This window comes from Stegastes partitus, unplaced genomic scaffold, assembly GCF_000690725.1.
Source record: "Stegastes partitus isolate 25-593 unplaced genomic scaffold, Stegastes_partitus-1.0.2 Scaffold3632, whole genome shotgun sequence".
NCBI lineage: Eukaryota > Metazoa > Chordata > Actinopteri > Pomacentridae > Stegastes > Stegastes partitus.
The window spans coordinates 50,684-71,567 of record NW_007581363.1 but is presented as its reverse complement, the minus strand read 5'-3'; the positions used below and the strand labels follow the sequence as shown (position 1 = coordinate 71,567).

The following is a 20,884-nucleotide window of genomic DNA, read 5'->3' as shown; positions in this document are numbered from 1 at the left end:
ATGTTTTGAATATCTAGTGGGAATAACAAACACAAGACATTATAGGATGAGTGTAAATCCATCCACTAAGCATCAACTGTAAATCCTGAAGAGACACTCATGTTTGTAGTGAGTTCTGTTTCTCTCAGTAAAGCAAATTATTCCACTTGTTACTTTCTAGTCATTGATTGAACCCATCACCTCTGTGTGTTAGACTTACATGTTCAGAAGTTTTTCCGATGAAAACAGTTGTTTCCTATGGAATGTGTGGATCAACAAAGTCCCCACTTCTTGCAACACCCACTGCCCTCCACTCGCTGCAGCTCGAGCACACCAGCTCACCCCCGACTCTGCTCAAACACTTTAAAACTACTCTCTGCTTTAATATTGGAGCAATTCAGCCATGCATGTTGGAACTGGAAACCTATTCTAGAGAGGAATATTGGTACTGAAAGCAGCACCCTGTAAGCTGACAGGATTGGTTCCTTATTTCTGACATGTTAGACACCCTGGCCTTCTGAGTCTGTTTTTTTGTGTGCAGTTTCAATGTAAAAATGCTCAGCCATGGGGTTGACTGCTTATTTCACTCATGATGTGTCTTCCAGCATATAAAAAATGCCACAAGGACATGTTAACAGGGATTTTCACTAGAGGAGGGCCTTAAATTCTGTCACAAGTGGTAAATGCAGTACCAGAATGAAAGATATAGAGACTCCAAACTTTACTTGAATTATTTTATTTTAGGGTTCTGACACTGGGTTTTAAAACAGCAGCGTTGGCAGTGTTTGGTCATGCAGAAAATAAGGTCCAAACATGGAACACCGCTCTCATTAACGTTGCTCTTGATCTATGATTGATGGTCATTAGACTAAATAGTGTTGACAGAAGGCAGCTTCCCATCTTCTGTAATGTGTTGAATGGCTCATGAGCTGTTAAATATAAAACATTAGAAAATGCTGATGCCTAAGGTCGGATTCCTTAGGTAGGCCATGTGTTTGTGCGGTACAAACAAACTATCAGTTTAGTTGAGGTCAGCAGTTTGACGCTGCTTTGGGATGTAGGAGCTTGTTTTTGCTTCTTGTTGTCGGGGCTTCTTTTGGCTCGTACATTACAGCTGAGAGGTGTGAGATTCCTCCGATACCGTGTGTGCGCTGACCTTGTTTGAGTATTTCCCCAACAACATAAGGCATGTAAATATGTTGCCTTGATTTGCAGTTAACACCTAACGGGGGAAAAAAGAAAAAAAAAAACAGCAACATAAGGTGGCTGGCATCTGGACTTTCTGTAATAAAAAAAAAGTCAAAATAACCAGATTTGCAGCTTTTATTAATATACAGTAACTAAGAACAGAATATATGAAGCACCTTTTAATATTATGCAGTAACACCTAGAACTACAGCACCAAAATTGAATAAACACTGGTGTGGCACTCCAGTCATGTTCTCATTAAAATGTGGTTGAAATAAACTGTGAATGTGTGCATCTTCACCGTGTGAATATATTAAAGAAGAAATGCAAAGATACAAGTAATAAAGCTAGGAATACATTACTCCTGTATATCATGGCAGGTCACTGCTGTTAAAGCAGCCACATTATGCAAAATTCAAAAAGGAACATCCCCTTATTTCTTTTCTTTCTTGATGGCAGGAGAAGTTGTATGTTTGAATGAGCCGTTCAGGTTTGCAGCCTGTTGTGATGTCACATAAGGATAAGCCCCGCCCCTGTGTGGCTCCTCCTTCTTTGTGTGCCCTTTTCCTGAACGAAGCTTGGGAAGCAGCAGCTCAGTTAGATTTAAAGCTACATACCAACAGCTAAAACAGGGGTATTATAGGAATACTAGAATGATCGATCTGTGTGATATTTTAAGCTGAAGGTTGAAATGCACATTCTGGGGGACATGTGACATTTGCATAAACTTGTTAAGGAAGAGCATTATTAATCGCTGGTCTGTGATGCCAGGTAAAATCCAATCTTCAGTATTTATGTATGAGTCACCCATTTTCCCATAAGTCTAGTGCTATTTGTTTTGTATTTTGTATTGAAGTGCACCTATGATGCCCTTGCATGCAAGCTTACACGTGCATCAGTTAAGTTATGGTTCATTCGGGAGAAAATGTGAACTCTTTTACAACAGTGGCACGTTTATGTACATTAATCAATGATAAATGACCGAATGTTAGGCTAGCTATTTAGTTAATTTCACCAAATTTATCCAGCTAAATATCGATCTAAGTGGCACGGAACGATACCACAATGTAGTAGGATGGGATTGTGCAAGAACAACAACAACAAGGAGGCTTTGTAATATTTCTTTTTCAGTGAAGAAACCATCTCTGGCCATTTCTAATGAGGAGCCTTCAGAAGAATGAATGATAATTGAAAGGATGTTGAGCTGCTTTTCATCTTCAATAGCTATTGTTAGTTAGGAAAAAAAAATCATATTGAAATCATTGCGCTGCTTAAAGGTTAACGGCAATTGCTAGCAGTTTTTAAAGCCAGAGCTTTTCGTGTGTTTCTCAAGCCGTGCTGGGAATCAATCAGTCCATCTTAAATGTCAATACGACTTTGAACATTGCATTTGTTTTTATTGGCTTTCTTGGCCTCTTTAATGATGATTACATTTTCAAGGGTTTACATAAATGTTTATGGGTTTCATCTGGATTACATGAATTGAAAATCGCTCCAGGGCGTTCTGACAGGACTTCACCTATGCATCCACCACCTTATCCTCTCACTGACTTTTCCCTCTTGTACCACATACAGTAGGACTTCTTACATCAGCAAGAACTGTTGGTGCTGGCCATAAATGGTCAGGTTCCTTGCTGTCCATTTTGAGCCATGATGTTGGAAACGTACCTTTTGTCCCCAAAAACAGACGCTTCATGAATATAGGGTTTATTGCAGGCCTGTTGGGCTGCACAGGTGTACCTAATAAGCTTCAAACACTGATTTAGAAAGACATACACCAGAAACGGATTATGGTATCAGATTTATCGCTCACCCAGTGATTTGCTTGAAAACAACATGTGCACAGTGCGCGCGTTGATTAACCAGCAGTCGGCTGTACAGCAGCGCCGGAAAGACAGGAAACGAATGAAAGGACAACAAGGCAGACAGCCAGGGACAGAGAAAGAGATTGTGTTCGCTTTATCCATGTTTGCTCAGTTTAGCCCAGGGCAAATATTAGCCCGTGTGCTCGGCAGCCGTTCTTCTCTACTGGGCTTCAACCTCACGCCCTGCCCGCAGAGACTAAAAAGGCAAAACGAGGGAGAGACGGGGAAGGTGGAGGATAGATGGGAGAGGAACAGTTGGAGAGTTATCAGGGTAACAGATGGGGAGAAGCAAAAGGCAGCTAAGAGAAATTGAACAGAAACCACATGATGGCAGAGAATAAAGAGAAAGTAGGAGTCAGATAGAGGGAAATGTGAATGATAATTTAGCCTCCTGTGGTCCAGATCAAAAGAAACAATAGTTTTTACAGAACATACGTAGGTATAGGTCTTATATTGATGGCATACGTGGCCTATTTATACCTTTCATACTGCTGCATTTTCTACAGTCCACTTCAGGTCTTTTGATAAAAGCACAGCATGGCACTTATTTTCCAGCTCTTATCCAAGAGCCAGGAAAAGTGCACCGTTTAAGTCTGTTCAAACCACAACCTGTACAATATGCACCGTTGCTGTCTTCAATCGAAGGAAGTCTGGAAACTCAAGAGAAGGAAACTGGTGGAAAGAAAACAGATTGATGCTCTAATTTTATTTTTTTTATTTTTTTCATTTGCAGCTCTGTTCTGCAGTGCAAAGGACAGAAAGAGATAGAGCGTGAGAGGAAAAAAATGAGGCTGCGAGAACAGAAAGTGGAGACGAGTGAAAACAATGGAGACAGAAAACACTTTGCTTTTGATTTTGTCCGAAGGTCACAGTCATTCCCTTCAATTTCGGCCAGCTGCCTGCCTTGCTTCCCTTCAACGGAGAGTAACAGGCTGCTCTCGCAACGCGCACACACAGCAAAAACAAACATTAATACACATGTCTCACCCACAGATACACACAAAGCCGCACAGTCAGAGTGTGAAAACATCAAAAAGAGAAAGACAAAATGAAGTAATCTCCCATTTCAGCTTTTTCTTGCGGTGTACACTCAGGCATGACAAATTGTATGTTGCGAACTGTAGATGAAACAGACAGAAGAGAAGTCGTAGTCTCCTCTGCTGTCTGTCTGTCTGTCTGCCTGCTTTCCTGTCTCAGCACTGTTCTTTCTCACAAATCTCCAACTATTTGCTCCCCCAAACTGGCTTATCTCTGCTGTTCAGTCCCCAAAGGTTTTTAGATAGCTACGCAGTCACGTCTCACTGTAATGCCATCATTTATGAACATAATGTAATACAGTTAAAAGATAGTGACTTATTCTTTACACAGAACTGAATTTGGGCTGTGTTTTTCTTTTTTTTACTACGCTTTGTTTGAAATGCCGTCCACTTGATATGTGGTAGTACCAAGAAACTGGAGAAATAAATACAGCACATGACATTATTGGTCAGCTGAAGAGGGTAAAGGTCATCGCAGGTCCATTGGGTACCATGTAATAAACTTAGTCTGGGGTTCTTGCTTGCCTAGAGTCCCATTTTGCAGCAGCATAGCTCAGATTTGTATGTAATTCTCTGCTCAAACTACAGAAGTTTTGGATTGATTTACCTGTTTTACCGATAGTCTGAGGAGAAATCTGGACAAGGATGTTGGTCTGAGCTGATCTTTGGCGCAGATTATTTGGTGAAGTGAGGGGTTTACAGAGCCAATCTTAAACCTTCCAAACTGCTCACAGACTAATCAGGGCCTCACTGATAATATCAAACATGTTTGATAGGACGGAGTTAAAATCGGGGCAGTTTGATTGGCACCCAGAGCAGCAGACACTGTTGCCATGCAGCACTGAACATTCTAGCCCTCAAGGCTAACGCTATGAACAGATGTTTAAACTGAAGAATGGACAACCTTTTACCGTTTTCCAGACAGCTGTTGCTCCAGTCCCCATTGTGTTTACATCTGTTTCCTCATGCGATCACGTGCATTGCTCCCTGAGGCTCAATAATCCTAATAACATCCAGCAGTGGGTGATTCACTATTATTCTCCATTATCTTGTGGTGTGTGAGAAAAATATCTGAGACGTTTCTCCTCATATGTGTGATGCAACCTGATTTCAAAATCTGTTAGAATTTTAAAGCTGGCTTTAGTCAGGTCGGATCAGGTGATCTGTCATAGTCAGCACATCGGAAAATCTGTTTTTTTGTGTCAACTTTTAAGACATGTATTTCTATTTAATATCCAACTTGCTTCTCATTCATCAGTGTTGTCTCTCCTGTTTGGTCTGTCCGGGCTGCTTGCATTCTTAAGTCTCATTCAGACCAGAGCAGACATTAGTTGAAAATAGGTTTCCCAGTTCATTTTGACATAGGTCTAAAATTGTCCTGTGTAAATGCATCTAGTTCAGTTATTTTGAGTATCTTAGTTTAATCCAAACTGTTTGAGTCCATTTGTATCTCCAAAACATTCACTTTTCTTTATATATATATAAGTTCATGTCTTAATTTGGATAAATATTACAGCGATAAAAGATTTATTCATGCTTTCACACATTTTTCGTCCTTGTTTCAGAATCGAATAAGACACAATTAATAACATGCCACAGTATTAACCCGTACAATGTCAAAGGATTATTATCGGACAAAGCCACTAACAAAAGACAGATTATGCACAATATTCAAGGACTTTGCTATCTCATTTCACAGTTTGCTGACTAGATTTATGCTGCCAGGCAGGATGGATCCGTGTTTTCAGTTGATGCCCCTTTCTCCGTCAGACGCAGAGCACTCTGAGTATCAATTCTTTTTCTCAGATCACTCACAAGAGCATGCGGATCAATTGGATTCTTCCAGAACCATGTTAGCAACTCCAGTCAACACAGTAATGAGCCTCTGGGGAGTGAAAGAGCTGGGGATGAGGGCAGACAGATTAGAAAATTGCGAGAAAGGAGAAAAAAGGAAGGAAAGGTACGAGCCAAGTGAAAGAAATGATCATTAAGGACATTTGAAGGTGAGGCAATACCCAGTCTTTGTTGAAGAAAGTAGAAGAAAAAAAAAAGCTTTGATTGTTCTAAAAAGAAGGCCTAATGACTGAAAAGGACTGAATTGCCATTTTGGTTTCACTGGATTAGTATCTATTTGAGTTGCCACGTTTGGAACCAGGATAGCAAAGACAAAGTTAATAGACATTTTGAAGTCATAACATAAAGTAGTATTCAGAAACACTCATTCTGCAGCTGGAGTCTGCTGACTTTCTAATGCTTTTGTAAAACTGATAAAATGTCATGTGAGTCATCAGTTATTGCTTTGCTTTGTCCCTGGAAAGGTAGTCAGCGTAATGAGGTTTTGTGGCAGATACAGGGATTATTGCCATATCTTAGAGTTTAGTGAATTGATGAAGGATTACGGGGAGCCGGTACAGGCAAAGGATAATTGAATACAAAAAAAAAAAGAGAGACGAAAAGGGATAAATCGACGTGCATGGGAAACTTTATTGGTCCTGTAAGCCTCTTTGTCCCACATTAAGTCACCCAAACTTAACAGACATCTACCAATGTCTGGGCCACAGCATAGCTTTTGGTAAAGCGATGACTTGTGGGTGGATGGACATTGATTTCTACTGCCACAGTAACAAAGATCCTTTTCTGGCTTTGCCTCAAGGAATACGCCCCCACAGCTCCAGTGCTGTGGCTCCCAACCTTTCATTCTCATCTTTTTTTACCATTTGTTCTTGTTACTGTTTTTGTCATATCATTGTATCACCATTTCTTACTGCCCTTCTCCATTATTCCTTACTCCCGCGTGTTTTGTTCATCGAGCACATCCTTCCCCCTGTCTACTTTATCTTTCCCATCCTTCCATCCATCTCTGGTTAGCGACTTGAAGAGGCCCTTGACATGAAACATCTTTGCTCTTTGAAATGTTCAGGTTTCACTTGTGCATCTTGATAAATTTAATCTGTCTTAACACATCTCTTGGCAGCATGGGAGTCTGACTTGTAAATGATGGTTCTATTTTAGCACTAACGTGGCATATTCCCTTAATGTCACCTCTCTGATTTATTCATTTTCGTGCGATAAGGCTTCGAAAGGCAGACTGCAGCTTTAAGTTCATCACGTGATTTAGAAGTGGGGAACTTCTGAACAGTGAAAGCCTGAGCAAAAAGGGACAGAATGGACTTTGTGGAAGAGTGGTTAGAGATGGTCTAAGTGTAGCTGAAAGGTCAAGGATGATTGTGTAGGTTACCGATTTTGTTGCAGTCTTTGTAAAAGACGTCCAATTTAATGTAAGTCACTGGTTCACATCGCTCAAGCAATCTACCATTAATAACTGCTGCTTGAATCAATATGTTTATATGAAAAATGGACCTAATGCAATCTGAGTAATGTAAAAGGTGTCCTTGTACCGGCAAAGAGATTGAGAATTATCACCCAGCTTTGCAGATAACCTTAGCTCTTTAGCTTTACAAACCTTTATCATAAAATATGTCAGCATTCTGTTTCCTGTTTCTTACTGTCGATGAAAGACTGCGACCTTAACCCTTAAATCGACAGACGCCGTCTTGGTTGAACTGCTCTGGGAATACATAGTAGAGTGAGGTATAACACATATGACATGAAACCGAACAATTTGACCTTTTGCAGTAATGCAAATGTGCAGCAATGTGTCACTTTTCTGTGTGAAAAGTGACAGCAAGGGAAATCATTTTGAATTTACTTCAAATTCAACCTGCACACAGCTCCGTGTCCATCTCCACACCCATTACTCTTGTTCAGACTACTCATCAATTACTCATCACCGCATAAATGTGTTAATACCTTGATATGTTAATCTCTATGCAATGCAGTGATTGCACAGAGATTAACATGTCTGCGCAATGATGTTCAATTCGATTCAAATAACCCTAGGGGCAATTCAGAAGCTCGCTGAGTATTTAATATAAAGACAAAGAAAAAATAAATAAAATAAAATGTACAAATTTTAAAAAAGGGAGAAAAAAAACAACAATAAACCACATCATATTATATTACATGGGCATTAGCAGGAAGTCAGCAGGTCAAGAATAGTTGCACATTTAGGAGGACAGCTCTGGGAACAAAAGTTGTGTTAATGTATGTGTTAATATATTACAAGAAAGAACAGAATCAGCGCTTTAGAATTATGCATGTTTTTTTTTTTTTTACATAGCAAACTACTAATGTTCAAACTTAACCAAAGTAACATCTTTACTAATTTAGTGGAGTAAGTCTTAAAGTCCCTATCATTTCATAAAATATCAAAATGTACAGCAGAATCTACTCTTTCCAGTGATGCTAGTTGTTTGTTTGTACACCAAGAAGTACTGATGTTTTTGAAAAGGTCATCAATGCGACGTAGGACTGAAAAAAAAGTGGATTTGCTTTTCATTGCAGTGAAGCAGAAGTTGTGGCCAAAAGAGGAGCACTTGTGTGGGTAACAGTTTCATGCTAAGGTGTTTTCTTTTTAAGTACTATCATATCTACTGATAAAAGATTTGAAAAAAGACACAGAATGTATTATTATCTCTCATAATTAAAAAGATAGGACATAAATAGAGGCAGTAAAATTACAAACTTAAATCACCAGCGCTCACAGGTTTAAAGAATACAAGAAACACTTTGCTGGTCATTTGTGAGTTTTGTTCAACTGCAACAGAGAGAACCAAATTTGTCCAGCATCTCCTTCAGAGATAAGAGTGGCAGCATATTTACAGTATGAAAGTGAAAAGAAAACTCTCTCATATTTGCTCATCTATAGAATTCTTCTGATCATTTCAGAAACCAAAAAGCTTCGTCAGACTAGAAACACGTTCCTCAAAAGGGCTGGAGTTGTCTATTTTTGACCTTCCTTATGTAACACACACATTACTGGCAGCTTCAACCCGAAAACACATGAGCATTTTTGTTTCTCAGAAAGTAAGTAAATTAGAAGTAATAGAAAACAACTGGATGATTTACAGATGAATAAATGATAATATATGAGCTTACCACTGAGTTTGTTTACACACCACTTTCAAGGAGCTAGAAAATCAGTTAGCATCAGCTCATGCAAAAATTTCACACCGAAACCAATCGTACCATAATTCACATCAGTGGAATTGCAGTGATGGAGGGGAGGACGTTGCATCACATGTTTCGTGAGGGTGCATCGCAGTTTTGCCCACAAGTTTGCCATAATAGCGTTATGAAAAGTAAACATGTTCTTGAAGCATACAAATGGCAACTGTGACTGAGCATGGTTTCAATTGCTCATCAGACACACAGCAACAACACCCCACTTCACGCTTTGTACTATCACTTGGATCCCAGCCACTAGGAAAAAGCATCCACAAATCCCTGTGTCTGAGTGTGTGTTTATGTGTGTGTGTGTCCATGGGCATTCGGCAGCTTTGTAAACAAGGCCGTGGTGCGTGGCGGGGCTCGGCGTTACCTCGCTTCAAGGACATGTTTGTATATAAATCTGTGGGTGTAGATGGAGGGGGGGGGAGTGGGTGGGTTCAGGTGGGATTCGAACCTACAGCTCCGACGATCATTGCGCTGAAGGACGCCATCCGTCAACGGTCTCGGCGGTACGCGTCGGCTCAGCATGTACTCTATGCGTTGCTTTTGTGGTGCTCGAGAGTGGAGGCTGACACCGAGTGAATGAAGAGTTTTGGTGCAAACTGACAACATAATCAGGATTATGGAGGATGATGTTGTGGCTGATTTATTTTGCCTTCTCTCCCCGTCTTTAGCGCGAATGTTGCTTCCCTCTGCAGTATTTTTGGCTCGCTGCCAGTGTGTGTGTACTCCAGGACAAATAGGCAAGCCCAGTGTGAGTCATGCTCTGATGGGAGATTCAGATTCAGATGCACACACACACATATATACACACACCCACAGCACATTAGTCTAACTCATTGATTTTTCAATAAGATCTGATTCACTGTTGGATCGGCCACTCGTTGTTTTCAGCGTGGGGGGAAGAAGCCGTGACCAATGTCACTAAGAAGAGGCGAAAGGGAAGAGCTGGGGTGAGGCAGGGAAAAGAAGGAGGGGAAAGGGGAAGATGAAGTGCTATTAAGATGAGGAGATGAGGGGGGGGGACCAACTTGTTCAAGGTGACTGCCAGAGATCATGGCAAACATACAAATGAGTTGGCTGAGCAGAAACAGAGAGAAGGTGTGGCAGTGGAAACCAACCATATCCTCTCTGCGAAAGGTTGGTCGCTGCCCTCCTCTTCAGATCACGCACACGTGGCTCCGTCTGTGTCATGTCAGGTGAATGATAAGAAGCGGGGGGACGTGAAATCCAAGCCCTGGATAACAGCTTCCTGATCCAAAATGGCTGCCGGCCCTCATCCTTTTCCTCTCTGTCACAGACGCTCTAAAGACGTTAGGTGAACGGACAGTGGGTGATTTAGCCGGCGAGAAGTCTACATGTTATGCAACCGACTATTTCTTCTTACATAACGCTGCAGTTTCTTTTTTTTCTTTTTTTTTTTTGAGTGGAAGATTAGCCCCACTATAGTGTTCCCCTTGTAGCAGATGCCACCGCCGATCTCCACTCACAGGCATTACGCATACATGTTGACAAGCTGATTAGCCATACGGAGCCAGAATTACCCCCAAAAGGAAGATGCAGAGATATCATATGATGGTGTATCAGGCTCAGTTGTTGGATGTCTTAGTAAGAAAGAAATCTAACTGCAAATAGCACATACAATTAAACATCATGGCACAGAATTGAGTGAAAATGCTTTGCCGGAGCCGGAGAAGATATTAAGCTGCACTATACCCCATGTTTGTGTGCATCCACATAAGAATTGATTGCTTTTCGCCGGGCATCCAGTAAAAATCTATTTATCAGTCATTTCTCTGTCCATGCTGCTTCACTGGCTGATTCATAAGCTAATAAATACTGGAGCTCTGCATACTTACGCTGGCAAGTCAAGTTAAGCTCAAGCAGATACAAGCTGTGATAGATCATTATTGGGGAAATGAGAAAGAAGCCGATGAACAGTTTGCATTTCCACCACCCACGGGACTATTAATATGAAATCTGTCAAACCAAATCATCGGCATCAGCAAATTCCTGAACTGGTCAGCCGCGTTTTCCAGACCGTTTCTTTGAGGTGTGTTGATACAGCAAAATGCAAAAATACCTTGAGTAATTTAAACAACTGTCTCTCTGCCCAGAGTCTTGCTGGATCCAGCGTTGTTGCTCTGTTGTTTTCCCTTTTCTATTTCGCCTGTTTTGTATCAGATCTGAGAGGGAAATGCAGGAAGACTTTGAGGAAATGCAAATACATCAAGGAGACGAAGTGCGTGGAGATGAAGCTGTAGGGTGTCTTGGTGAAGAAGCGCAACGTGATTGAGCTGTCTGTAAAGAAACGAAACAAAGAAACAAATCTTTCAAAAATGCATTCACATCCATCTCCCCCTCCTTTGTCTTCCTCGCCCCCCCTCTTCTTAATTGACTACCAGTGTGTGCTGGGAAGAAAGAACGAGATCTTGACATCTTCAAAAGAAGCTTTGATCGCAAAGCACCTTGAGGCCCTGGAGGATCATCAAGGTTCCCTCTGTCCTTTTATCGCACAGTGTTTCTCTCTGCCCCTTTGCTCCTCCTCCTCCTCCTCTCGCTCTTCCTTTTCTGCTCGGCGTGATCAGCGAGAGCTCTCTGAGGCTGCCTGATAACCCCGATACACACCCGCCAACTGCAGCTTCCGCCTCATTCTCATTCCGCTCCCGACAGCAGCGTTTACCTCGACGCGCTCTTGCAGGCTGCAAGGTCATGTTGAAATATTTCAGACGGAAATGCTCGCCGTATCCCGGCACTGCTCTTTCTCTGCTGTGGCTGCTCGCACAGAATTCCAAAGCCAAGTTTCTTTGTCTTTGAGAGAAAGGAAGGAGAGACTCTAATGAGAGGATTACAGAAACTTTTTTTTTTTTTTTTTTTTGGCAGCTAAAACTCTCACTGTTGTGTGGGAAGCTGATTAGCAGTTTCTGCTGTGCGAAAAACATCTTTTCGTTGTGCTAAGATCTTAAATATTTGTCAAGGACAGCAAGTTTGTGCTTGAATAATTATTCTAATATTCCAGCGAAAATCTTTGGAAAATCTTACCACTACCCCTTTCTTCTCCCAAGTTTATTTATTTAAGGTTTGTTTGATGGGGATGGATACCGTATAGAAAGATAAACTGAAAACCGCTGTCATTATTTAGCAGTATTTATAGCGCGAGTGCTAATTTGCAATACCCAGGCCTGGGAGCGTTTTATGAGGTCGAAACAATGCAATAAAGAGAAAACAGAGTGAGTGCAGCAAGATTCTATAAAATAAACAACATAAAATCTAATAATAATTAAGTACAAAGCTTTTTCTGTGAAACTCAATGCACCACAAACTGAATTTTGGCTGAAGTTGAAGCTCATTCCACTCTGTAGGTATTCCTACCAGCCCCCTGTAGATCTCTGAATGTTTCATTGAACCCCAGTAATTCAAAGAGATGCTCTCCTCTTCAGGCACTTGAGGTTTAAATCGGATGTAATTGAAAATGTATCATAAAGCAGAGCTCTATCCCTCCAGTCTACAGTGGACCCCCTGCCGACGCCTCTGATTGACCCACAGAAGGGAAAGTAAGATGAGCTCACCTCTCGATAAAAGACGAAAAAAGTAACATTCTTATTCCTGACATTAGCCGACAGCTGCAGCAGATTAAGGACTGCTAAGCGGTAGTTGAGAAGCGGTGGTGTTTAAAGAGCAGCCGGGGCTTATTGTAAGTTACCTACCAGTCCCTTCCTTTCAATGTTGCAGGCTTGACTGCTCCCAGTCATTCAAAGAGGTTTTTTTTTTTTCCCCCCCTTCTGTTTCCAGAGATATGTTCGCTTAAGGGAAATGGCCATTAAAATGTCATTACCGCTACACTAAAATCATTTTTAAAAAAGCACTGGTTCCCAGCGGCTTCCCACTGTAATGGGCTCGATACATTCCCTCAGCACCGGGAAGAACCCTAATGTTGCGGAACACAAATGCTAATCTCTCTGTAAATATCACTCAAATTCACTCTCCCTTCTGCTTTTCAGTCGTAATAGCACAGATTCATTCTGCTTGGCCCTGGCAAATTGAATTAATTCTCCAAGCAAAGGTGCTATGATTATTCTAAGCTTCCTAGCGCGTGGGCTGTAATGGAGATGATCCTGACATTTCCGCCGCATCCACAAGCATCGCGCTCACCCTCTCCGCTTTGTTTTTTTTCTTGCTCGCAAAGGTATCGATAGTCAAACCTTTGATTAAATTTTCATTCACGTGTGGCTCGCTAATCGCTCTCTGATAGCATTCATATTCATGTCTTGGAATCTGAATTGGATTTTGGCACGCATGGGGAGAGCGGGCAGAAAGACTGCTAGGGTCAGTCCATAACATGAACCAATTGATTAAGTGCCCAAGAAGCTGGAAGCACTTTGCCATTTGAAACGTTCAAGCCTCTTAGCAGAATGAGATCATCTACTGAGCAGTCCATCAAGCTCCACTCTGAGAAGCTCATCCAGGTCCAGCTTAGTTAGAGGAAAACAGTTTCTTGTCATGCTTCCGTGTTGATCCTGTTTATTCCGGTTGTTCGGCCGCGTCTTGTGCTGTCGATGGCTGTGCGGCATTAATCACAACCACCAGCACTTCCACTTGAGCATGCTCAATTAATACCCTAATCACTGCTTTCATCAGTGCGCGGTCATGACGCGGCCTTGGCCTGCGTACTGTAACCACTTTCCACAGCACCAAAGAGCAGTTAGGATGCACATAAATTTGGCTGATTATACTGATCATTAACTTACTGTACAACCCCCCACACTTATTTACTCAATTAACTTGCTATTTTAAGTTCTGTTAACATTAAGGGTGTTTTATTTTCTTTTTTAAAATACTTAATCAGCCATGAATAATAGAAAACCGCCGCAAGGAAAAGCCACACGTTCACCTCTGAATATCTTGGCATTATGGAAAGTGGCAAAATAAATGCACATACCTAATGAGATAATGGAGTCAATGGAGTTGTAGCTGCAGTGGGCAGATAGCAGTGTGCAAATGTGACCCCAGCTGCAAATGAGCTTGACCTACTGCGGAGTGACAGTCAGGAAGTGTTCCTTGCCGTCGGTATGGGCAGCAGTTACCAAAGCTGTGCGGAACAAAACTGCAACCGAGGATTTACTGCCAGACAGAGAGCTTGTCTGTAATGGTGTGTCTGGTATGTAGCCTACTCGGTTTCTCCTCCTCTCTCACCCTTGTTCTGTGCCTCTCTGGCAGACTGTAACTCTGTAAATGACTTTGACCTTTCCTGGGACTGAGGACAGGAACCACAGAGGGAGAGGAGAGAGATGGCGGGAGAAGAGAGTAGAGTAGGCGGTTGACTGCAATAAACTCGAAGCAGTGGGCGGCTGTCAACACTAATAGATGGGAGAGGGGAGGGGGTCACCCGGTTGATGAATACTAAAGGTGCCCGAGTCCTCAGCAAGTGCTCTGTTCTTTACCAGGCTGATGTTTGAGATCTGATGCTCGCAGCGTCATCGGGCTACACAGTGAGGACCTTTTTTTAGTTGACTGAAGAAAAATATCTTTTGATATTTGCCACGGGACAACTAAAAGAGCAACCTTGTCATGTGTGTTAGTGTGGATTTGTTGCACAGCTGGATGACTGCAGTTTAACTTCATTTTACTGTGTGGAGCTGTCAGTTCAGTTGCTCCAATGTAATGTAGACACAAAAACAGACTGATTTACTGTTTTTTTTTCTTTAAGCACTGTGATAAAACTAGCTACTCTTAACTGGGCATGTCTAGAAATTGATGCTAGAACTCTGTCTAGGTTGGTGTCAGATCTTTTCGGTGTGGTACACTTACCAGCAAATGGGTTGAAAAGGTGGAAAGTACTGCACGAATTAAAACGATGACCTCATGATGCATGGAAGATCTGGATAGCCTGGAAAAAGACAAGATACAGCATGTATGAACAGCACTTAGAAATACCAAGATCAGAGCTTTAATGTAAAGGTAGTGAAATTACCCTGAAAATAGCCGAGGGCTCACAGGGTTAATGGCTCGGCTCTGATGCTCAGATTATTCAGTGAAGCAGTGAATGCTTGAATTCTTTTAAACTACCTTGATGTGTAATGTGAAGTAGGATGTTGGCCCAGGACATTAGAGGGTGAAGGAGTTATCTTAAGTGTTAATCAAGCAGATATTAGTTACGAAGAGAAAAGCAGTTTGATTTGATAGGAGTGGCTCAAAGACAATGACTTGATACACCTGCTTACAATCACGTTTCATGGGTATCTGGGTGAAGTTTAAAGAAGGAAAGGCACGCACATCCCCGAGGCCCACTGGGTTGGGTGCTGGATCACAAAATGTCAAAAATGAGAAAAGAAGAGAAGAACGATCCACACACCAAAAACAGGCTCCCTTATACAATTTATTGGCGTGACGTTTCGAGCAAAATGCTCTTCCTCAGACTGCTAACCATTAGACTGAGGCTGCCATCTTAAATACCCATAGTGCACAGCAATCATCACGTGGTACATTGGCAGGTATCTGGGTGAAGCTTGTCAACTCTTCATGTTGGTACACTCTCCTCAAAGTGTTCTCTGTGTCCTCTGTTTGCAGGAACGGGGAAAGATCGGCGTGATCTTCAACGTGGGAACGGACGACATAACCATCGAGGAGAGCGCGGTGATGGTGAGCGACGGCAAATACCACGTGGTGCGATTCACACGCAGCGGTGGCAACGCCACGCTACAGGTGGACAACCAGCCGGTCATCGAACGTTTCCCCTCAGGTAGGAACAGAGGCCCTGATGCAGGGACCGGGGGAGGGAGAAATCAGTGTTGGATTAGAAACTTCACAGTATTGAATTCTAAGATTCTAAGCTGGTTAACACACTGGAGAGAGAACGCTTTGGAAAAGAAATATTCAGCACTTCAGCCTCCCATGTGCCACTAAAAGAGATTTTTTTTAAAAGAAACACACTGGTTTATTTATCATGACATTCATATTTAGAGATTGCCTGCATTATTCCTGGTGATTAAGTCAAGTTCTGGTCTAAAAGACAGGAAGAGCCAAACAGCCTTCCTGAGGGAAGTAATCTCCCATCTAAGAGCATCCAGCTCTCCGCAGTCAGTCTTACTATTGTAGCTCCTGGCACTGTGAAGCCAGCATTAAAAAGGAGGCTGGTTGAATATGCCAGTCAGGTGTGGATGGTGAGCAAAGGTTTTCAGGCAGGATACACAGGGAGGATGCTTCATGGTGGGAAAGTATGCGGAGGTGTTTAGAAGTCATGCCTCGGCTTCAAGATAAACATAGGCACAACATCATTACACGTACAGACTTTAAACGAGGGCAAACACCCGATGAGTCACTGCTGGGAATGTGCTAATTCCCCCGCTTGTTGTTTAACCATAATCATGGTATTCTATTTCGGCCTGAATTATAAGGCTATTTTTGTTCGTGCTGAAGCTCTCACTTAATTTCTCTCTCCAATGTGTTTCCCCTTTGTTCATGGTTGTTCAAAGGAAGACATTTTGAGTTCCCATCATGAGTTTGCATTTGGTAAACAGCACACCAAGTCTCTGCCTGAATTAATGATCGTGTGGAAAAACCTGAATACAGATTTCTCACCAGCGTTTTTCTCCTACATCGATGCCGTCCAACTTGTAAATCTGCAGCCCTGCTGAAGTGAACGCCTTCCATCTCCATTGTCTAAAAGCTCCGTCTATGTATCGTCATTGTTTCAAACAGCAGGGAGTGTGTCGCTAATGTGGCCATGATATTTACTCTTGTTGACTTATAGAGCAGTGAGACTGTGACATTCTCTGTCACAGCAGTGATCCTGTATTCTGAGGCTTTGTTTTGGCATTGAGAGAAGCATATTCTCTTGCTCATCCATCAGCACAGCGAGGCCGGACTAAGGGGCATGCATTACAGCCAGAAGAGGAAGCGCCCTGTGACAGTTCACTCTTTTCAGTTGTTATTATGATGGAAATGCAGCCCTTTTCACTACAGAACACGCTCCAAAGAGGAGCCTTCATCTAACAATAGCACAAACCGCTTAGAAAATAACAGTGGAGCAGCCTGTTAACACTGGCAAGTGAGTGTCATCATCCAAATCTATGTTTTGTTTCATCAAGAAACATTAATGCACAGCCCATATTGTATTCTTTTTATTCCTTTTCCTTTCCGCCCCCTCCTTTGCCGCTGTTGTTGTCCCCATCAAACATTTCTTCCCTTTTCCTCTGCTGATCAAGAATTGAAGAGTGTTATTTTGTTGTTGTTTGTTAGTTTATTTGATGAGTTTCGCGTTTGTCTGCCGGGGGCTGGAGCCTGTCTGAAGTTTTAGGAGGTTATCAGGACTAAGGGAAGGAAATAGATGGAGATGGGGGGAGGGGGGGAAGTGCTAGCTGGTGGTAGAATAGCTTTGATTCATTTATGTGAGCTAGATACACTCAAACTATTTTTGGGCGCCTCCTTTGATGGCTCCGGCACAAGCTTTGAAGGTTCCAGTCGTCTTCGTCTGGTTGGGCGGCGTCCTGGGGAAACAGAGATGTTACACATTAGGAAAGCAAAAACCTCGGATGAGGCTGAGGCACAAAAGGGCGGAGGAGCGACTGAGGGATGGAGGAGGGAGGTGAGGGGATTGCAACTTCCTAACTGACACACGAGGTGCGTAAAGACGGAGAGCGAGGTTATATTGTGTAGAGAAGACAGAGAAAAAGAAGCTCCCTGGTTGTAGCAAGTTCCTGTGACCCAGATTTGGAGATTTAGAGATCTTCTGATTCTCTAAATGGGACAAAATACTCGATAGTTTGGGAACGTAGTCAGGCCTACTTCCTTTTCCTGATGCTTACATTATGCAGCATCACTGCCATGTTGTCCCAGTAGAACATTAAAATCATCCTAAACTGTCCTTGTCACCAGATTTTGAAGAAAATAGAGCAAGCTGTCGTGAAAGATGCCTCCAGCAGAGCATTGTTAGGTGTAACAGGTATCAAATTAGTCTGGTCCCTCTAACAAAATGAGGAAGTGTAGCTTCCTCCGAAATCTCCTTCCCCAAAGGGACTGTTGTGACCCACATCATACAGTCTCGTTGGGATGCCGCTGCTGTTTTGAGTCCTGTCTAATACTTTGCACATGCAGACAGTTACGTGTGTGACTTCTTGTCTCCTAAATCATGGCTCCCAAAGGAAGATAGAGTTCAAAGACAGAAGGTGGATCTGTCATCTGTCCCCAGGAAGGCAGTGGCAGTTTAACTTCTGTATCTTTTTCTGACAAACCCTCATGTTTATGCACACAACAAGCACAGCGTCAGTCCAAAATGCCTGTTGGACTCTGAAGTGTTTGCGTTGCTTTACTCACAAAGCCTCCATTAAGGCTCGGCTTGCCAGCAGCAGACTTATAAACAGAAGGCCATTGCGAGGTGATGATTTGGAGAGACAAGATGTTGACAGCAAACATAATCGTCACGGGTCAGGCACATTCAATGGCAAAGCAACACATCTCCTGACGTCCCACGAAGTGATGTTTGTAGTCCTCGGGGAGTCTGTGTCTGTGGGTGTTTTCGGTATGTGTCTGATTCTACGTGTGACAGGGCATGCACGTCTGTCTGCGTGCATCACGTAGGGCGTTGTGTGTGTGTGTGTGTGTGTGTGTGCATCACACTTCCTGGGTGTGTGTATGTGCATTAGATGGTCAGGGAGCAGACAAAAACTGTCAGAGGAGCGCCCAGCCAACTAATCCGGTGTGTCAGGTGTCCCCAGTGGGTCCTGCAGCAACAGTTATTGGCCCACCCCCACCTTCAGTGTTCCCAAAATGGCAGCCTGGCTCAATAAAAGCATGCCCATGTCACACTGAGCGCCTCAACCTGGCCACAGGTAAACGGGCAGATGTTAGCAGCAGCGCCATACGGGTCGTAATTGTGCCGTTTCACACCTGATTCCCTTTATTTACTGGTCGTCTGTTGTGAGAACGGTAACAGATCTGGTGTGGCTTGTTTTTTGAGCCACCAGTGGTTTGTTAAAGGTTTTATACGATTGTCCTTTGAGAATATTCAGTTCCGATTGACCAGAGTGTGTGAGTTATTTCAGACACACACACTATGAGGACACAGGCTTCAATGGAAAGCTGTTTTAACCTTTAATAGCCAAATTTAAATATCCAGAGTTAAATTTAGACATATCTATATCATTATTCTGGCTAATCAAAATGACAGTTGGAGATGTCTGTGGTTCAGTTCTGAATAGTAAAAATAATACTAGCACTTGCCGATATCTCAAGTGTTATTTTGACAACTTGAATTCATGCGAGGTTTCCTACTGAATCCTGCTCCAGCAAAACGTTTCAGCAGTGTTAGCAGACGTAATGCCAGTTCCTGTCTGGACAAAATCAAAGAGCTCATCAAAAAAACCTTTATAAAGAAGGAAATCTTTGTTTATTTGTGGTCAAAATTTACTGAAGCTTCAGCTTCAAGCTGCTCTGACATGGTGGTAAAACAGCTCTTTATATGCGATTACAGCTGCAATGTCATAGTATGTTTGAAAAGAAAGTCAACCTCACAACCGACTTGGTGCAGCTTCTGCCGTAAATACAGATCTCTGCAAGGTCATCTCGCCTGGTTGAAACTCTACATTTTGACTCGGCAGATTTCCAGTTTGAGATGATCTTTTTCACTGATTGAAACCTAATTTTACAATTGGAAAAAGGACAAGGTAGATATTTTGAATTGACAGAAATTCAAAGATATCTTAAACTAAAATTACATCTATTCAGAATTTAACTAGATAATTCAAACTGGAATTAAAACTAGCCATTATTCAGATATCTACAGTTCAGTTCAGTATCCTTCATGTGAATAGCAGATATCGGCAGATGAATTGTACAAATCTACAATGAGAAACCCCAAACGTGAAAAGTAAAAGCGATGTCATTTTTCCCTAGAAGAATTAGACTGATTGGATATATGAAATGTTCTTTTTGACTAGGAAGAATTAAATTACAGACTTGTGCAATGCATCTCCAATCGAGCTATTGTATGTTAAAACAGCTTGCCGTAGAGTTCTGCTTCGAGCCCGTACCAGACTGCATCTTTACTCCTGTTAGAAAACTGAGGTAACATTTATTCCAAGGAAGGTTCTTCAAGAATGTTCATCCCAAAAGAACATTGGCCAAGGTTGAGATAACCCCTCTGACCTGTACGGTTATCAAAACGCAACACGGTGCAGAAGAAAACCGACCTCTGCTCAGGGACTGTGAGCTCCTGCATGCTTCATGTTTTTTTTTTTTATTTATTTTTTGTTTACAGAACTTTACTGAATATTAATTAAAGCAAGATTGTACAGCTTTTGAAAGAAGAAGCAACGCATTCTGCCCCTAAAGATGCATTTCTATACACTTGATCAGGCATGACCAGCTGCATTTAGTGCTTCATTTTAGTGAACTGTTATCTTTTGCAGTACTGCTGATGGTAGGAACTTGAGTTTGCTGACTTCTTGGCTCTTCTTTGTTTCTGCTGCACTGCATTTATCTTGCAGTTGCTGCTTTTGGTTGCAGTAGCACAAGATGTCAGAATCAGAAGTAGTGAAAGTCACTGGGACCTGACTTGTGTGCATTATTACAGCAAATTAGCCTTAACTAGATAGTTCAGTTTATTATTTTTAAATACAGTTTTTTAGCATCTAGCTGCAACGACACAACTATAGTGTCTCTAACAATGTCATCGAATGTTCATTTAAACATCTTTTTCCTCCTTTGTTGACATCTGTTGTTGTCAGTGTTCATTGCTGTTATGATTTC

General features: G+C 42.1%; 1 protein-coding gene across 1 annotated transcript in view; it reads left to right on the top strand.

The window, feature by feature from the left end:
• Positions 1–20,884, top strand: part of LOC103375918 (neurexin-2-beta-like) — a gene marked incomplete at its 5' end in the record, with an annotated part of 110,812 nt that overhangs the window by 49,397 nt on the left and 40,531 nt on the right. Inside the window, one exon of the mRNA XM_008306221.1 lies at positions 15,707–15,878. Within this exon, the coding sequence (XP_008304443.1) occupies positions 15,707–15,878 (172 nt within the window). The remainder of the gene's footprint in view (positions 1–15,706; positions 15,879–20,884) is intronic.